Consider the following 18622-nt stretch of genomic DNA (forward strand, 5'->3'; position numbering starts at 1 on the left):
CACACCCACCCAGCCCCCCAAGGGCAACTGCAATGCTGATGCAGCCCTAGCCCAGCTAGGTAACGCTACTTACTGTTCACAGTAAGTAGAAAGACTAGGACAAGTTGAAAATGGTTACGAAGAGATTTGCAAGAAATAAAAATTTGATTTGATTCAACAAATACCTCTTAAAAATTAGCCAATTTGCGGCTGGCACAGGCATTCAGTATTCTTTTTTTAAAAGAAGCCAATAACATATACAGCTCAAATGATACTGTTGTCACCAAGAAATGTAGATACTTCAATTCCTTTTGGAATCTGTAACTAAACTAACATTAAACTAGAAGACTGGTTTTGCTATTTACTATGCTAAAGGCAAATGTGGTTGACTGATTTGTGATTCTGTGGTTGCGTGACTCCAACCCATGTGATTGGGCATCCTATGTGGATTAAGAAAACTTAAAATAACCATGGTTATATGTGTTGTACAAAACTACACAGCAGTTGCTTACGAAAGAGAAACTTCATAGTCTGTGAAGAGTATAAAGCTCGGAGAAGTTGCCTTGATTTATATAGGTATAGGGCAGATAACAAAATTCACTTTGGAAAAGAAAACAATTGTTTGAAAATTCAGTTACCATTAGAAAGGACTTTCTAAGGGGCTGGCACAAGTTGTACCACGAGAGAAACAACAATACTGCCAGCATGTATGGGGGAAAGATCTGAAGACCATAGGAATTCAGTCTGAAGGAAACTTGAGGCATAGGGAAGCTACTAGCACTGTTTCTTCTGTGAGTGATTGGTTAGGACACAAGTGTCAAACTCAATCGAATCACGTGACTATCATGACGTATCATTACATTTTTTGCCTTTGCAGAGCCGGGGTGGGCATGGCTTGTGTGTGATACATCTGGCCTGCGGGCTGCCAGTTTGACACCTCTAGGTTAGGATGAAGCCTGAGAAAATGTGGTCTGAGAGAAAGTCATTTGGAATGTCCCTTATGGATTGTAACTAAGTAAGCTCAGCTAAGAGATACCTGAAAGACAGAGGTTGCATTTGTGTTTTGCGATTAAACCAAAGTGTAATGTATAAACCAGCTTTTATGGTTTAATATCTTCTATAAGCCCAAACCTTGGTTAAGCAAACAATGATTTCATATACTGTAGAAATACAACCATAGTTAAAAGACAGACTTTACTAAAAAGTAATGCCAGCCATCAACTTTAGAAAAGAGTTTACATTAATTTGGAAAGGGTAGCACCAGCAGTAACTACTAGAATTGTTGCAAACTTATGTTTATAGACTTCTACTGATTGGACCCGATTGGAATAGAATCAGGGATAGACAAGCTTTTGATCTGCACTAAAAGGGCTCTTCCCAAATTCTAAACTTACCCTTAAACAAGTTTGTCCCATCTTTTGAAAAATGTCACTTTATGTCACAGAAATATTTCCCTGAGAGATGACCACAATTTTCATCATCTCATTCATTTGTATCTAACAGCAGTATCATTTCCATGACTATGTACTAGAATCCAGTTACAGTAAGACTGATTTTAAGATTCATGTTGATGGCAACATGAAAGTTTTGCAATAATGAAGTACCAATATGAGGCTTATTGAAAAACTTTATTACTTTATTTATTGTTGCAGGGAAATCCATAAATTTAGCCAGCAAAATTTGAAAAGGAAAGAGGCAAAAGAGTTATGTTGGTACCTTATGACTAATCAATTATCTGTGGAGTTAACATTAAGATATAATTTGATAATGTTAATGGCAAACCTGTCAATAACTGAATGTAACTTGGACTGAATTCATTGGAAAAATCCATTACAGCCACAAAGGTATATTTCACTGAATGGTTAAAAATATAGCCACAGTACCATAAGAATCACTCATACAGGCCATGAAAACTGTTGCTTGGCTGTTAAAATAGAAGCTTATATAGAGAAATGCTTTCTTTTGAAACCACATGCTTTTCTTTTAACAGTTTTCTTGTACCAGAAAGTTAATTAATTTTTTCTCCTATGTCCAGGTTTGAAATAGTCAATTCAGTTCAAGCTGATTAGAAATGATGCAACATAACAGTGACTTATAATGGCACAAAGTACATTCAGTTTTTAAAAATTGCTTTGGTTTATCCAGTCTAGTACTTTCTAAGTCGGAATTGTATAACTGTAAAGTTTTTCCATAATAATAATAATAATTCTATCCGCGATACAACTATGGCAGTCTCTTATCAAAAGAATTAAATACGTAGAAAAATAAACTTGTTCCATGTCACAAACTGACCATTGGATTTTTAATACTAAACTTCAGTTTTCAAGAACTGTGCAGTATACAAAGATCTTCAAAGATAGCTATCACATAAATAATTGCTGATTTTAGAGCCATCTGTCATGACAAATGTATTTTCTTTTACCTTAGAGCTTTTTCCATAAGATGCTTGTCAGTACAAGATGACTGTTTCTAGTTATTTTCTGAATCAGCTATAATTACAATAAAATTAAACACTGTTCTTTGTCACCAACTTCAGTGAAAAAATTAAGCATGAAATTGTAAATTTTAAGAAAATGGGAATAGAAGTGTTTCTCACTGATGACAGTACTTCTTTATTTATTTTATTTATTTTATTTATTTGTATTTTATGTTTCTGGACGGCCCATTTACTTCAATATGTTTTAGATGAATTAAGATGGAAAGAGACCATCTCAATATTTCTATTATTTTTATGCTACATAATTCAGTTTATCCTTGGTGCCAATAGTCCTACATTAATATAAACTTTAAAATAACAGTAGGCCTGGATGGCTTCTGTTTTTAGGAAGCATGCTTGCTTATTTATATATAAAATAGGTTTAGTTTATAATTCAGTGATGTTAGTGTCAATTTTTCACTAAATAAATATAATAAAAACAATCCCCAATAAATTCAATAAATAAATGACATTGAAAGGTGTCGACTGTTTTAAAGTTACTAATGACTTAAGCTTCTGCCTGGAATCAACCCTATTGACACCGTAAGGAAGTGAGGAAAGATGAGAACTGTTCACTTATACACATGCCAGAATGTGAGTGGCACACTACACAATATCTAATTAGAACTTTTGTTCTTGACAGTAGTAATCATTTTCCAATTCAAGACAGGAAAGGATGCTAGAAACCATCTTCTCCCTTGCCAATTTAACAAGTAAGTTATTGCTTCCAGAATTTTGATATTCGGGAGATACATGTCAATACTGTAGTAAACCTACATTTTCTATATTGGGCAAATCGGATACTGTACACTAAGGTTTTTTTATGAATCATGTCCTACTGATTGCCTAAAAAGCTAAAATAAACATATCTTTTAGTGGGACTAATTTCCATATAATCCATGTGGTTCATTACAATGTAATTGAATGGTAATGTCCTTATGCAGGGCTTTTTTTCTCATAGAATGCCCAGAACGGAGTTCCGGCACCTTTTTGGGATGGAACCTTGTAAGGTAGGCAAGGCGGGCTGTATGACGTGTGTGAGTTCCAGCACCTTTTTTTTTTTTTTTTTTAGAAAAAAAGCACTGTCCTTATGTGCCTAGGCTAATACACATGTGGCACTTCAGATGCTGTGAAGGCTGTCATTTACTTTAGAACAGGGGGCAGATGTGTGCACAAATGCCCTATGTATATATAGTTCCTCCATTCCTCATACAGTTCCTCATATTCCATTAATTCAAGCATAAAGAGGGCCCAAACAGGTCTTATAGATGTACTGAAACAAACAAGATTTTTGGGGTGGAGGTTAGTACAGTTTGAGTGATCAGTAAAAGTTTGCTCATAGATACTATAAAGTCAAAGGCGGATAAAATTAAAACACAGATAATAACGCCATCATTTTGAAAATCTCATCTACAGTTGCAATTCTTCTGAACAAATGCATGAATGTCCTGTGAAGTCACTCATGACCTTTAAATGGTGTGGCAGATGGACCTTCAAAGACATCGTCTTCCACACTTTCTTCAATTGGTTTCATTTTGGCTGATGTTCTTAAATAAGGAGATGGTTGGCCTGCCAACATTTTCAAAAGGCAATCATTTAAAAACAATACAATACTTAAAACAGAGTAACAGTAATGAGATATTCCAAATATTCCAAAATATCTTTAAAAATATCCTGCAGTAATTGAATGATTTGGGTCAGACAGTCTATCAAATGCCAGAAATAGAAAAAGAAAATTAAAACATAAAATTTCACCTACAATTCATTCTGAATAGCTCTTCTTGAGTTCCAAAGTAGACCACACTTCCGCAATCTAGTGTCAGTCCAAATGTAATGGAATTATGGCTCTTAGCATTCCAACCCAACATGACATCAAGTTGAGAAAGGTTGAAAAACCAATGTTCTGAATTATTTTTATATTATAATATAAAATGTATACTATATTTAAAGTACATGAAATAAAAGATTTAATTTAAACAATGGAATTCTGCTATGTGACACAGGGCTAGCTTGGGAACGTTCTGTGTTTACATTTATTTTTTATTTTATAAAATAAAAAACAGCATAAAAAGGCAAATCTGCAACAAGTATTCCAGCTCCCATTCCCCTTGGTATTTAAAAGAAAAATACTGTTTTCAACATTTTCTGCACAGATCAGCATTTGGTAACTATTACAAATACATATCAAGACTCAGTGAAATAGCATAAGAACTTGTCCTGAGTTAGTAAACTGAATGGTATACTGTACTTTCTGATCGTTTTTTTCAGAAGCAAAGATTCAAGTGAAACAGATAGGAAATGTAGTAGTTAACTTTTATTTACATTTCAACTACTTGCACAATACATGCTCAGAATCAGTTAATTGTTATTAACTTTTTAAAAAAAAAATGTTGTTAGTTACTGGAAACATTCAATATTAGTAGAAACGCAGGTTATAAAATCAAATGAATGAATGAATGAATGAATGAATGAACGAACAAATGGCTATTTGATAAAATACTATCCCATCATAATCCTATGTCTATTTATTCAAAAGTAAATTCAACTGAGTTCAGCTCAGGCACTCTCAGGTAAATGCATATAGGATTGCAGTGTTAGACTTTCTGCATATAAATGCTTTCCACGGGGCTTGCAAAGAGCATGCAATGTCAGGGCATTTTTGACCCTGGAGCCATACAGGGTTGAGAAGGAACACAACTTCACAGTAATTACATAAAGTGCATCTGTTTGATGGAAGGAAAAGTTCAACCGTTCCCCTGTGGGGATAACTTCACTTGCCGATAACTGCATAGCTGTGCATGAAGAAGGTCTGTACATGATGCACTTCCTCTCTTCCTGCAAAATCTGGAGTCAGCCTCATTAAGATGTTTCCTGCTTTGCTAGCCAGATATAATCCTTTGCTAATACTTTTCTGAAGCACCAAGTCTGGAAAAGATTTTTCACCTTCCCCTCCTATGAGAAGGCCATGAAGCGCATAATGAATACAGTACAATAAATAGATATTCCTATCTATATATGCCTTATGGCATGGACACATTAAGTAACAAGAATGGTTTGGCAGATACGTATATAAAGGGAGGAGTCTATGCCTCCATAACATTCAAAATAAAATACAGTATTCTATTTCTTTCTGGCATCAACTAGAGCAGGGCTGCCCAGCTTTAGGAGGACTGATCCAGGTTTTGCATGCTATGCAAAGACTTCATTCAAAAAATCCGCTGGGCCAATTTTTCTTGTAATTTTTTTAAAGTTTTCTATTTTAAGATTTTCAAGCTTCATTTTTTTCTCATCACCACAAGAGTTCGCATTAGCCTGACAACCTTCAGCATTGCAAGTCCTTCTATTAACATGTGCCTGCATACCTCTGTATGTGTACAAGGAGATGTGTGATTTTTTTTAACAGAAGATGGAATATTACAGAATAGTTTAAGTATCAAAAAAGCAAAGAAAATCGGGTTAATTTTTTGAGAAGCTAGTCCCCCCCCCCCCAAGGAATGTAATGTTAAGGTGTGCTGCAGTTCAGGGTTATGCTCAAAGAGTGTTTTGGAATGGGCATGCACATCACGCCTATGAGTGCTTCCTTAAAGAATCTGCCTATTTTTTGGCCTAACATAGAGTAGTTATATGATCCCAGAAAAATATACATGTTTTGAGTTCAGGAAGCACCATAAAGATGTGGCAAGCTGCAGGAGGCACCAATAGTTGCAATGGGTGTGCCCATAACCTGACTGAAGCATTCTTTCAGCTTCTAAACTTCAGCATGTTTGTAATGCAATAGGTGGGTCCCTGAAGCTTCATTCCCCCCCCCTTGAAATCCTTCAAAATTCCAAAATTGGGAAAAATTAAAAAGCTTAAGAATCAATCACTCTGTGGCACACCAGATACCATCAAAGGGATGCTAATGGGCTGCATGCCACACATGGGCTACAGTTCTGGACCTTTTAAGTACAACTTAAGCAACAGTAGCAGAAATAAACACAATCTATTTTAGGAGGTCTGGTAAGGCATGGACAACATATTCTAGGATACTTCTCCAATATTTTCCTGTCTGTAAATTTTAGGAATTGCAGTCCCCAAGATGGAGGAAAGCTAGTGTTTTTTCTTCAAGGAGTGTAATGTAGTTACAGTTAATATAAGTAGTTACATCAAATCTAAAATTAACATTGCAATTAACATTGCAAATAAGCATGATATGGTGACCCTAAAACCATGTATGGAATCAGCATAAATTGTTCTGTGAATTTCTACAGTTGAACACAAGTTTACATAGTACTTAGCAACAGCACTTACTTATATACCGCTTCACAGTGCTTTACAGCCCTCTCTAAGCGGTTTACAGAGTCAGTATATTGCCCCCAACAATCTGGGTCCTCCTTTTACCAACCTCGGAAGGATGGGTACAGCTTTTGTATGCTGATACAGTCTTTAATTCTGCAGAACCCAAACTATTATTTCACTCAAGTATGTGACATTCAGTCCATTTCATACCATTTTTGAAAATGTTGATGAATTCCTCATGCTATTGACCCAAAACATGCTTTAAATTCAGTCCATAAGGATTCATTCCATAAGTGAATCCTTGTTGGTTTATTTTTAAAAACACAAGAGTCAGATTTACATCAATAAATATTAAATACACACATGCTTTTATTAATAGTAGTTTTAGTCCTATATATTCTTAGTGTGGAATTAGTTCCTTAGTGCAGAAAATAAAGAGATCAACTTCTGTAAAAATGCATAAGATCATATGGTACATAATAACTCTATTTTTTTTTTGCAATTTAAGACATCATGAAACACTGATTGATTGGAAAGTGAAAGGGGGGCTAATTTCTATAAGGGAGGGGCCCAACTTTTTTCTGGTCACAGACCATCCTAGCTTTTCAGGGATTTTCTGGGCACTGCACTCAAAAAAAACCCCATGTGGGTTCTCATTTTAATTCATTGGCTTTTGCATTTAATTAAAATTGAATAGAGTTCCCCAATTACATCTTTAGTCTCCCCTCTTCTCTCACATTAAAAATTAAAATTTGGTAACAAATTTGGAGCTTTCTATGAGCTACCTCCAAGGCTTTGCCAGAGAGTGGTAGTTAAAGGTGTTTCAGTCTCACACTATCCCGAGGCCTAAGATTATGCACCACTGATTTACAATGAGAATATCAGATGAGGTTTAATTTCCATAAAATCTATGAGGTACCGAAATTCATACTTTCAAAGATGAATGCAGAGGGCAAATTCTTGCTTTGTAAGCAGGTCACAGTGTTTAGCAGATATCCAAACTCTTAGACCTATACTAGTGCAAAATACACCTGCTGTAGTTTTTTTTTTTTTAATAAAAATGTCCAAATAACCTGATAGTATGCTCATGCTCTCTTACCATGAACAGGATGGTTTTTCTGAACTTTTCACAGCAGAAAGAGGATACATCTACCCCACATTAAGAAATATATATGAAGAAACATTCAAATGAAAAATCGGTCTGTAATGTTTGGTTTATGATAATTAGTCAGACATGGAAAAGGAACTCTTTGATTGTCACCACTGAGTGATAGGAATGCATATACTGGCCCTAATATAAGCAGTTACAGCAATGCATTGAGATGCACCTTGTTTCATGATTCCGTTTTCCCCTTCCCAACTCTTCTCGCCAAAAGCAACATGATTTTCGCCACTGACTACAATGTTTAGTGATGCCTAGAAATGTTGACTGACTAGTTAATGACTCACGAAGGGTGGATGCAGTAGAAGTTCCACGGAGAAAATGTTGTAATCCATCTTCACCATCACTTGAACTTGCCATGCTATTCCTCATTTGCATCACAGACAGCTGGGAACACAGACTGGGCTGGCGATCTATTTTTTGGGATGTCTGCACAGAAAAAAAAAGAATACACAATTCTCCATCAATCCTAGATGCTAATAAATATTTATCTCTTATGTTTATATCCTGCCATCATTTCTTCTAAGTTGCACAGAGCATGTTTTCTCAGCTACCATCACAACAACCCCACGAGAAGTAGAATGGGATGAAAGAATGTCTAATTATAACTTGGACAACTAAATTATGAGAAACAAATAAGAACTATGTGGCAATTTACATATAACAGGGTAGAAACCTGGGGGTCTCCCACTGAACTGACAGCTTCCCTCACTATTGATCATGCTCAGCAAAACCTAGAAAGGCAGATATTGATGCTATATAATTCCCCAGAGCTAAGATATTACATTATTGAAAACAGATTCAGTAGGACAGAAGATCTTCAATAGAAGAATTCTAGTTTTACTATTTTGGGGTGGGCAGTGGGAGCTGAATTACACTAATTTGTACACTATTAATACTAGGATTAAAAAATTTCAAAAAGCAATCAGGCCATTTCTAGTCAAATAATTCCAGTTTTGCCACAGATTCATAGGCCAGAGCAAGGGCATCTAGAGTGGGGAAGACCTGTAAACTGGATGTGACAGAATAAGAACTCGTCCACATATCTCTTGATGTGCAGCACAGAAATAACCACTTTATCATTCTCAGACCCCTAGATTGTTTACATACATAAGCAAGTGTTTGACCATGTCACTATCGGGAAGAAAAAAAAAGAGAAAAGAAGCAGCTACACAGTGTTCAAGGATAAATCAAGGGGCAGGATCATTCTGATGGATAGTGTTTAAAAACAATCATATAGTAGGGAGAAGACTTTAAAATACACATTTTAGGTTTAGCCAGTCAGTTTTTATGCTTTAGGTAATCTGCTGCTCTCTATTTCATGCTCTTCTTTTCACATATAAATCAGGAGTAGAAGATTAAAAACAGCAAGTAGACACTTATGCTAACAGTGTCTGTTTAGAAAGAGACAAATTGCATGTGGAGAGCCATAGAGTTTGATTAACTGTGGCATTGTGTTACTTTGTATGGCCCAATCAAGTATAATAAATCTGTCCCAATGGAGCTATAAAAGTAAAGAACATGTGACTTCATGGATGTGTCCATGTAGCTTTCTTCACAGCTATGCAGAAGTGGTTTCTTTATAACTTTCCTTTGAAGCATTGCTTAAAAATCCAGTTGCCAAATTCTTTGATAGTGAAGAAAGCCTTTATTTTCAAAAGAGCATTGCTGCATTAGGATATCTAATCTGCTATCCAAGGGGAAGCATAGTAAAACTTATTCCATTCAATTTATACAAGGGAGTTCCAATGTCATGCAGAAATAAGTTTTCCGTGTCTCTAAATGTCCTGTGATGGAAAGGGCCATATAGGTATTAATGAACACAGAACAAAGGTGAAATGTCAAAACAGTTTAAAATCCTCCAGAGTTTTGATGAGTTCTTGATAAAATCCCCAAAATCAAATGATGCTTGATAATTAAACAGTATCAAAAATATAACTGTTAAGTGTTGTTCTGAATCAGGGGTTCCCAACCCGGGGCCACAGACCTGCACTGGTCCGTGGCATGCCAGAAACCGGTCTGCCCAAACAAGTGAAGCCCCATCCGTGGACTGCAGGCAGCACACGAAACCACGCCCCCTCCGGTCTGTGGAAAAGCCTATCTCCATGGAACCGGTCCCTGGTGCCCAAAAGGTTGGGAGCCACTGTTCTGCATGACAATAGAATTACATAAAATTCAGCATTCCAACTATTAGTAGTTGTTATTTAGTTCCCTCAGAAAACTTTTAATTGCCATCATCCATTGGCCATATTTATCTTCTCTTGGATTTAAGATAAGATAATTGACAGAAACCACATTCAATAGAAAGTTATAAATAGGCATCCTGAATCAACTGTGTTTTAAGAAGCTGTGTGGGAAAGGATGTTGTGCGTTTTAGAAGGGAGCACAACTTAGCTCATCTATAAAACAGTTCTATAATGCATGGAAGTCAAAAGGGAAATGCTTACCTTATCACTTAGGGTTGGATCATTTAATGAGTATAACTTGTTTGTAATATCCTTTCCAATAAGATATTTAAATATTTCAAAAAGAAATGGCTCTGATTCTAGAAAATACACAAGTCTCTCTCTGGACCAACATAAGAACTTGCAGTTATCATCAGCAGTAATTGACACCTATAAAGAAAGTGTAGTTAATAATTAATACAGCATTTTAATTGTCCCAATGACTACAGCATATTTAATTCAGATCTCAGCAAATGGTTAATAGCAATAGCACGTAGACATATATACCATTTTACAGTGCTTTAGGGCACTTTCTAAGCGGTTTACAAAGTCAGCATATTAAAAATTCTTTATTCTATGAACTTTCTCATGTCAGCAAGGATGAAAACGGTATTCTGACTATACTGAGAGCCTTGCTTTCTATTCCACTTCATTTGGATCTTTAAAATCCTGTAAACAAAAACATTGGAAAGGACGAATTTAAAGAAACACGAGAGTCACTATCAAGAATTCAAACAGCCAAGCTTTAATAACAGAATGTAATATTGCACAGCTGGTCCAACACTTCAGTGCTGAAAATCATATTTGCAGGTAAAGTTTACCTGATTGTAGTCAAAGTCAAAGAAAATGGAAAAGTTGAATCCGAAGCAGAATAATAACCATATTTGTCCTCTAATTATTCTAAAAATAATATAAGGCAGTGATGGCGAACCTTTTAGAGACCGAGTGCCCAAAAACTGGCCCCACCCCCACTCCACTCCACCCCCTGCCCTGCCCCCACCCCGCCTGCCCGCAGGGCCACTCACCGCCTCCAGGGCCCACCACAGATCGCCCAGGCAGTCCAGCAGCGCCATGGCAGCCACGCCCTCTGCCCGCACCCCGCAGCATCAACTGCGCAATGGGGCGTGAGGACAGAGTCTTATCTATGCTGCCTGGCTGCCATGTCCTTGGCTGCGCTGCTCCGCATGGGCCACGCTCGGAGGCGACACTCCTCCAGACGGGCTGCTGGTGAGGAGGGGGTCGCAGGGGGAGGCAAGGCTGGGGCAACGGCACATGTGCCCACAGAGAGGGCTCCAAGTGCCACCTCTGGCACGCGTGCCATAGGTTCGCCACCAGTGATATAAGGCAAGGATGTTAAACAATTCCATTATCCCTTACTTTTGGGGATATTACAAAATGTCCTGTATCATTTCATAGTTCTGAAATATAGCCACCATATCTATACTGCCAAAATCCATATCACTACCAGCTGTCAGCAGAGTGTTAAGATGTTTGTATCTCTTTACTGCCCTTGTCTGGATTGATGCAGCCCATCTCTGATGGACCCATTCTGAAATGGCCATATAAAGATAGTCCTCGACTTACAACAATTCATTTAGTGACCATTCAAATTACAATGGTACTAAAAAAAGGTGACTTATGACCATTTTTCACATACGACCTTTGTAGCATCCCCATGATCATGTGATCAAAATTCAGATGCTTGGCAACTGGTTCATATATATACTAACTTAACAACTGCAGTGATTCACTTACCAACTGTGGAAAGAAATGTTTTAAAATGGGGCAAAACTCACTTAACAAATGTCTCACTTAACAACAGAAATGTTGGGCTCAATTGTGGTTGTAAGCCGAGCACTAACTGTACTCTGATGATATGCAACTCAGATCTTTTATTCAAGAGGAATATTGCTCTTCCTCTGTCTCATCCAACATAAGCTCTAATTATCTAACTAGAAGAAACAATATCATGTGATCAGCAGACTACCTTCAGCACTGTTTATATATGCGAGCTGGCTATCAGTGATTGAGTTCAGGGCATCTCCATAAATCCGAATCCAGCAGATGGCACCAGTGTATTAACAAGAACAAAAGGGAGCCAAATACTCTCACGCAATGATCCATAAACAAAAGAACAAAATTAAAGCAATATCTAAACATGTGGGGAGCTCCATACACTATTGTTATGTAAATATTGTTTTCGTATCATTAAATGCATATTTACATTTTTTTAAAGAAACGTTTTAGGAATGTGAATTAAAAAATAACATTTTCCATTCATCAAAAAAAGCACACGTGGGTTGAATAAATGTTAAATAATTAGAATTCTAGTCAACTTGTGGTCAAAAATGTACAGGTTGACCTCAAAACGATGTGTGAATTTCAGCCCCCTTGGCAAATAAATTCAGTACTCAGTACTCTTGCCTTGTTCTTGCTTTGACTGAATTTAAATTAAGCTGCAGAATAGGAAGGCTGAGATGTTTTCTTTCAGTGTCTGGTAGAAATGGTATTTTCTACAAGTCTGAATAAATCAGTGTGCAAAACCCAAAGAAGATAATGTGACAGAAAGAGCACAAGTATCTAGTACTTGCCTTCCGATTACTATATTATGACAACAAGCTTTCTATGGCATTAAGCCCAGTTCTTGAGTGGAACATATTACGCTAAGTCACTGATTTTAGATTCCCGTACCAGGCTCAGTTTCACTTTTACTATCAAGTTAACTAACAACTGCATAGTCATTCCTGGTCAGACATAGGAACCAAGCTTCCAGATAGAGATTGCCCTTTACTACTGAAAGACACAGCAATGATTCCATCTTTTTCTCCCTCACATATTTTGAAAAAAACAAGAAAAGAAAAAAATAACAAGCAGCTCTAGGCAACTGCATAAGAAAGATCTGGTTAATTGGTTCCAACTAATATCTGAAACATGCTTGCTGGAGGATCACTTTTGGAATCTAGGATCTCTCACCACTGTAGCCTGTTTTTCTGTTGATTTCCTTGCTGGGTACTTGCTGAAGTAGTAGGCCTTATTTTTCCAAGTCTCTTTAAGTCATACTATGGACAAGCAATCATTTTCAACCTTTTTTTTTTGTTCTTTTGAAAAAGGACTTAAGAAATTTGGCTAATTGCAAATAAAGAGACCTGGAAGTCATCACTTCCTTTTGAATATACACATACCCATATTTCCTTGATTGCTTTTATCAATTGCCAAAAAGATCTGGCAGATTTTTGAAAGGACACTAAAACTGCCATCTGTCACCATTTTAGATTCTGGTATTTTCTGAACTCTTTCCCACAGCTCATTCTATCCCTTAGTCTATCTGCAGCACAGGGAGGCTGTATTATAACTAATTTATTCCTCTCACAATGATTCTTTAACCTGTAGTGAAAAAAAGGGCTTCTTTCTCTTAGAATCCCTTGCATTGAAGAAAAAGATCTTTGAACAAAGTATCTATCAGCTTTTTCTGAATTGTTCTCCACATTGTCCTATTTTCAAGTTTGTTACAGAATAGCTTGAATTACTACAGATAGTCCTTGATTTACAACAGTTCCTTTAGAGACCGTTCGAATTACAATGGCACTAAAAATGTGACCAATATGACCATTTTTCACAGTTAACGACCTTTGTAGCATCACCATGGTCATGTGATTTACATTCGGATGTTTGATAACTGGTTCATATTTACAACGGTTGCAGTGTTGTGGGTCATGTGATCATTTTTTGCAACCCTCTGACATGCAAAGTCAATGGGGAATGCCAGATTCACTTAACAATCGTGTTACTAATTTAACAACTGCAGTGATTCGCTTAACAAAAGTGGCAAGAAAAGTCGTAAAATGGGGCAAAACTCACTTAACAAATTTCTCACTTAGCAACATAAATTTTGGGCTCAATTGTGGTCATAAGACAAGGACTACTTGTAATGGATCTTCTCCCAAAAGCAAACAAGACTCTAGTTGATCAGGTGAAAGTGATTATTTTCAAATTATAGTTCCAATAGTACAATAACTATTGGATAAATGCAAATACAATTTGATTTTTCTCAATAAAGTATAGCAAAGTGATTATTAATCTTCAACCACTTATCTGGTGAATGAAAAAAAATATCATTTTAAATCTCCCCAATAACATAACCTTGGGAATTATTTTATGTTCCAACAACAACAGTTTTAAAAGCTATATAATGCATCAGACCAAAGATTGCAAATTCATAGCTCCTCATTTTTTCTTCACTGGGGAATCTCCATGATAATTATATTTATTCCTAAAGAAACTGTTGATTTCATACCTGGAATTTCTCACCCCGATTCATCTGAGTTGATCGATATTCAGGGGAATCTATAAAGGCACATGGGTAAATATTATGCAGAAAATGTCCTCGGTAGGAGACCTTCATTCTGATGATGAAAATAAGTATTACAACAACTGGTAATATAGGCAATACAGCAGCTTAATTTCTAATAGAGTACAATTATTTACAAACAGATCAATTCACACAACGTCTGTTATCATAGAAAAAATGTAATTGACTTTTACTAGTTAAAATTCTGGAACCCTGCAGTGAAGCCATTCTCCAAGAGGCACAATACAAATGCAATCTGTTGTTGAATCATATCCTACACTTAGATATCCCTTCCCACGTCCTTCCCTCTTACTTGCATTAATTCCCTCTTGGTGCATTTATATGTACAATGTTCGCTATAATTCATTATGAATCATTACTAACCAATATTAAGCTAAGCACAGTGAAAATATAATTTGCAACTCCCTGTTACAATTAATGATGCATTAACATCAGTGCAGATGTAATGTAGCATTATGGATAGCTACATTGGGAGAAAGAGCAAATGAGGAAGAATTATAAATTGGCACATCAAGAGCAGAAGAAAGAAGAAGGAATCTGTATTGTTCTGCTTTGTTAACTTCAGTTTGGACTTTAAGGTCCTTGCCAAGCTTCTATTCAGTTTTTAATTTGAGGCAGGGTTTATTCCTTACTCCTGCTGGAGGAAAAGACCGTGGGGTTGGGGTTGGGAGAAGTAGTGATGTTCCCAACATTAGTTTCTCAGTCTTGATGTTACCAACAGTGATGGGATTAATTGAAACTGTTCTGTTACCTAATAACTAAGGCAATTTCTCTACATGAAGTAAGTAAATAAATAAGCTACCAAGAATTTAGGAAAGCATAAGATAACCCTCTGGCTCACTGTAATAAGAGGAAATGAGTCATGAACCAAGTGACTTGAGCATTGTCACAAACATTTTTTAGGTTTAAAGAAATACATTTCTTAAACACACAATTCCCAAAAGCGTGGACATTTAGCTGAGCATTTATTAACAATCAACTCTTCCTAGAACCACACTGTTTGAAATAAGTAACAAATGTATGACAACTAAAAGATAAAAATAAAACCTTAAACAGAAGATATGGAAGGTAGCAACTTGTAAGGGCTGATCTTCCAAAACACTAAGGAGGGTCAGATCTGTTAGTACTGCAGATCACCAGAAAATTCCAAGGCCAAACTTGATAAAGTAAAAAAAGGTACAGGACTGGATCTAACTTTGCTTTGTTTCCCTAAAATGGTAATGACAAGGTAATGATTTAGAAGCTAACCAGCTGATGTAATGTATGATGTAATGATGGGAATGACTCAGCAGGGTCTATGTCCCTTTAAGAGCCAGCTGGGTCTGTGTCTCTTTAAGAGCCTTTGTATAAAAGGAAGGCTCTGCTGCTATATTCTCTTCTCTTCCGTTTCCTGCTGTAACTGTGGTGTGTTGGAGCCTGCTGTATTAACATGTGTATATATATTTTTTTCTGGTGTATGATATTGTAGATAGTGTAAGATAAACCACCATATAATAGAGACCACTGTTTACTGTGTTTATTCCTGGGTTATCTCAGCGCAATAAGACTGTGCATGCTCTGACAAAATAAACTATCCTTAGGCATGCCCTAAGCAGACTATTGTTCTATAAATATATGCCAGAATAAATGAGAAAGGAAAGAATCATCACTAATTCTATTTATCTCCTTTAGCATCTAAAGGTCCATTATTCAGAGGATTCCTCAAATTTTTGGATTAGATTTTGGATGAACCTAAATGAAAAGAGATTTAATGAGGCAACTTTTACAGCAGAATTCTTCTATTGGCTAGAAAGAGCTCTCCTGTCCATGGGAGGCAGATTTTTTAATCTAATCATCTTATCTTTAGGTCTATTAGACCTGAGCTGCAAAATTCCAGATGAGTATAAATTGGCAGCAAAGCAATATTGAAAATTATTTGCTGCCATCTAGTGGTTGTCTGGATTTGTGCAGACCAGATCTGGTAGCCTCACCTATGGTATCTCTTTCAGATTGAGTGTGCATTTTTCACAAGTTCAACTATATAAAGGGGAGATCCAGATCCAATTATTTCAGGTACATACTTTCCTTTTAGTAGAATACTTAATCGATCATCCACAGATGTTTTATCTTCTGCAGCATATGCTTGTCCTGTTTTTAGACTCTGAATATTGCAGAACTGTCCTGTCAATCTTTGGAATAGCTCTGGAGGAACATGGAGTGGTTCAAACATTCTCTTGTATAGGCTACTGAGCTCTTTATTTATTTTTATCTGGAAGACAATAATGAAGAAATATTATCAACATTAATGCGGAAGTGGTTTTAAGACATGATCATTTCAGTTAAAAGGACTCTCCAAAAATATCATTGCTGGCAAAAAAAATAATAATCAGTAAAAGTTTACAGTTGATTTGTTTATTTAACACTGCTTTTTATGTTATTAAAAGTTAAAACTGTTTATGAGTAAAAATCAAAACTGCATGGTAAAATAGAATATAAAAATAAATAAAACTAGCTAATCATGATGTTTTCATTCAAAGAAATCCCAGGGGAAGAATTAAGTCTTCAACAGGCAACTAAAGGACACATTGACAGGTGTCACAGATTGGGGGTGGGGGGAAAGGAAGAAAAGGAGCTTTCTAGAGCACAGCTGCCAGTTGTTTCTGTAACTACAAGATGACATTGTCAGTCACAATACACAGACTTTCTGGTGATCATAGTGATTGTTCAGATTTGTAACAGGATATTAAATATCCTGGTGCTGATCTGTTTAGTGTCGGAAGAATGAACTTGGCTTGATAAATTGACACTCATTGTGTGTATGATGAGATATCCCACTCAGAATGTTGGAAGGATTCTACTTTACATTCTGCATTTTCTAGGCAAGCACAAAGACGCCCCACATAGAATGTTATCTAATCTAATGAAGCTATCAGTGTGTGTTCAATAATAGAACATCTGTTATTATATCTAAGAGACTATGTAATTAGCATTCCAACTAATTTTGTTAATGAATGCTCCTGTGCACAAGATTACTTGGACCTCTGAAATCTATAATAACTAGAGGCTTCCCTAAAGTACTTTTCTGTTCTTTCTGGAGCATCGCGATTCCATTCTGAACACAAAATTCATTCTGGAGTCCTTGGTGCTGTTTGAACTTGGTTGCTTGCTTGCAGATGTTTCGTTACCTATCTAGGTGTTGATGATGTTACCTAGTTTGGTAATGAAGTATCTGCAAGTAAACAACTAAAATTAGAGACACCAAAGATCCCACAGTTGAACTCTGAATACATATATTCTCTTCTATTAAAATAAAGATCCTCAAATTCCTGTACTTAGGAATCATAATTAGATTGCTGTCATTTCAGGATTCCACATTGAATTATTGACTTTCATCTAACCCATAACAGCATCCACACGCTGGATCTGATTTTTGTCTCAGGCCAGTGGCAGAATGACCTGGCATTAGGGGAGATAGTTATTGAGCCCTTGTCATGGTCAGATCATTCTCTCCTAAGGATGGACTTCCGGACCGCTCCCCCTCGCCGCAGGGAGACAGAACCGCCTAGATGGTTCCGTCCCAGGCGACTGATGGACCCTGAGAGGTTCCTGACGGAGCTTGGGCCTTATCCGGAGGATCTGGTCCACGACTCGGCGGAAAATCAGGCGGCAGCTTGGGAGACAACTGCCGCCGCAGCATTGGACCGAGTCGTGCCTTTGCGACCTCTGACCCGACGTGGATCTCGATTGGCTCCCTGGTTTACCGAGGAGCTGAGAGAGATGAAACGTCGGAAAAGATCCCTAGAGAGCTGTTGGAGGGCCAGCCGAACCGAATCCGACCGAACACGGGTTAGGATACATGTTAGATCCTACCTAGTGGCGATGAGGGTGGCTAGGACTAACTACTATTCCTCGCTCATCGCGTCATCAGATAATCGCCCGGCTGCCCTCTTCAGGATGACCCGCTCTCTCCTCCAACTGAGGGGAGGGGGGGATCCCCTGGAGGGGAGGGCCGAGGATTTTGCACAATATCTGCATGACAAAGTCGCTCGGATCCGAGAAGGCTTGGACTCCGACTGGTTGGCCCAGGGAGAGGAGACGGAAGCAGGTCTTGAGACGGTTGTATGGGAGGAGTTTGACTCTGTTGCTCCCGAGGA

The 18622-nt window shown here is 37.2% G+C and overlaps 1 protein-coding gene across 1 annotated transcript in view; it reads right to left on the bottom strand.

Moving 5' to 3' along the window:
- Positions 1–3531: 3531 nt before the first annotated feature.
- Positions 3532–18622, bottom strand: part of BVES (blood vessel epicardial substance) — a 42779-nt gene continuing 27688 nt past the window's right edge. The window contains exons 6-10 of the mRNA XM_015812199.1: positions 16550–16737; positions 14415–14523; positions 10343–10510; positions 8183–8324; positions 3532–4024 (exon numbers count right to left, since the gene is read on the bottom strand). Of these exons, the coding sequence (XP_015667685.1) occupies positions 3912–4024; positions 8183–8324; positions 10343–10510; positions 14415–14523; positions 16550–16737 (720 nt within the window). The 3' untranslated portion in view covers positions 3532–3911. The remainder of the gene's footprint in view (positions 4025–8182; positions 8325–10342; positions 10511–14414; positions 14524–16549; positions 16738–18622) is intronic.

Source organism: Protobothrops mucrosquamatus, unplaced genomic scaffold (assembly GCF_001527695.2).
Source record: "Protobothrops mucrosquamatus isolate PMUCROS unplaced genomic scaffold, P.Mucros_1.0 scaffold_58, whole genome shotgun sequence".
Taxonomy (NCBI): Eukaryota; Metazoa; Chordata; class Lepidosauria; order Squamata; family Viperidae; genus Protobothrops; species Protobothrops mucrosquamatus.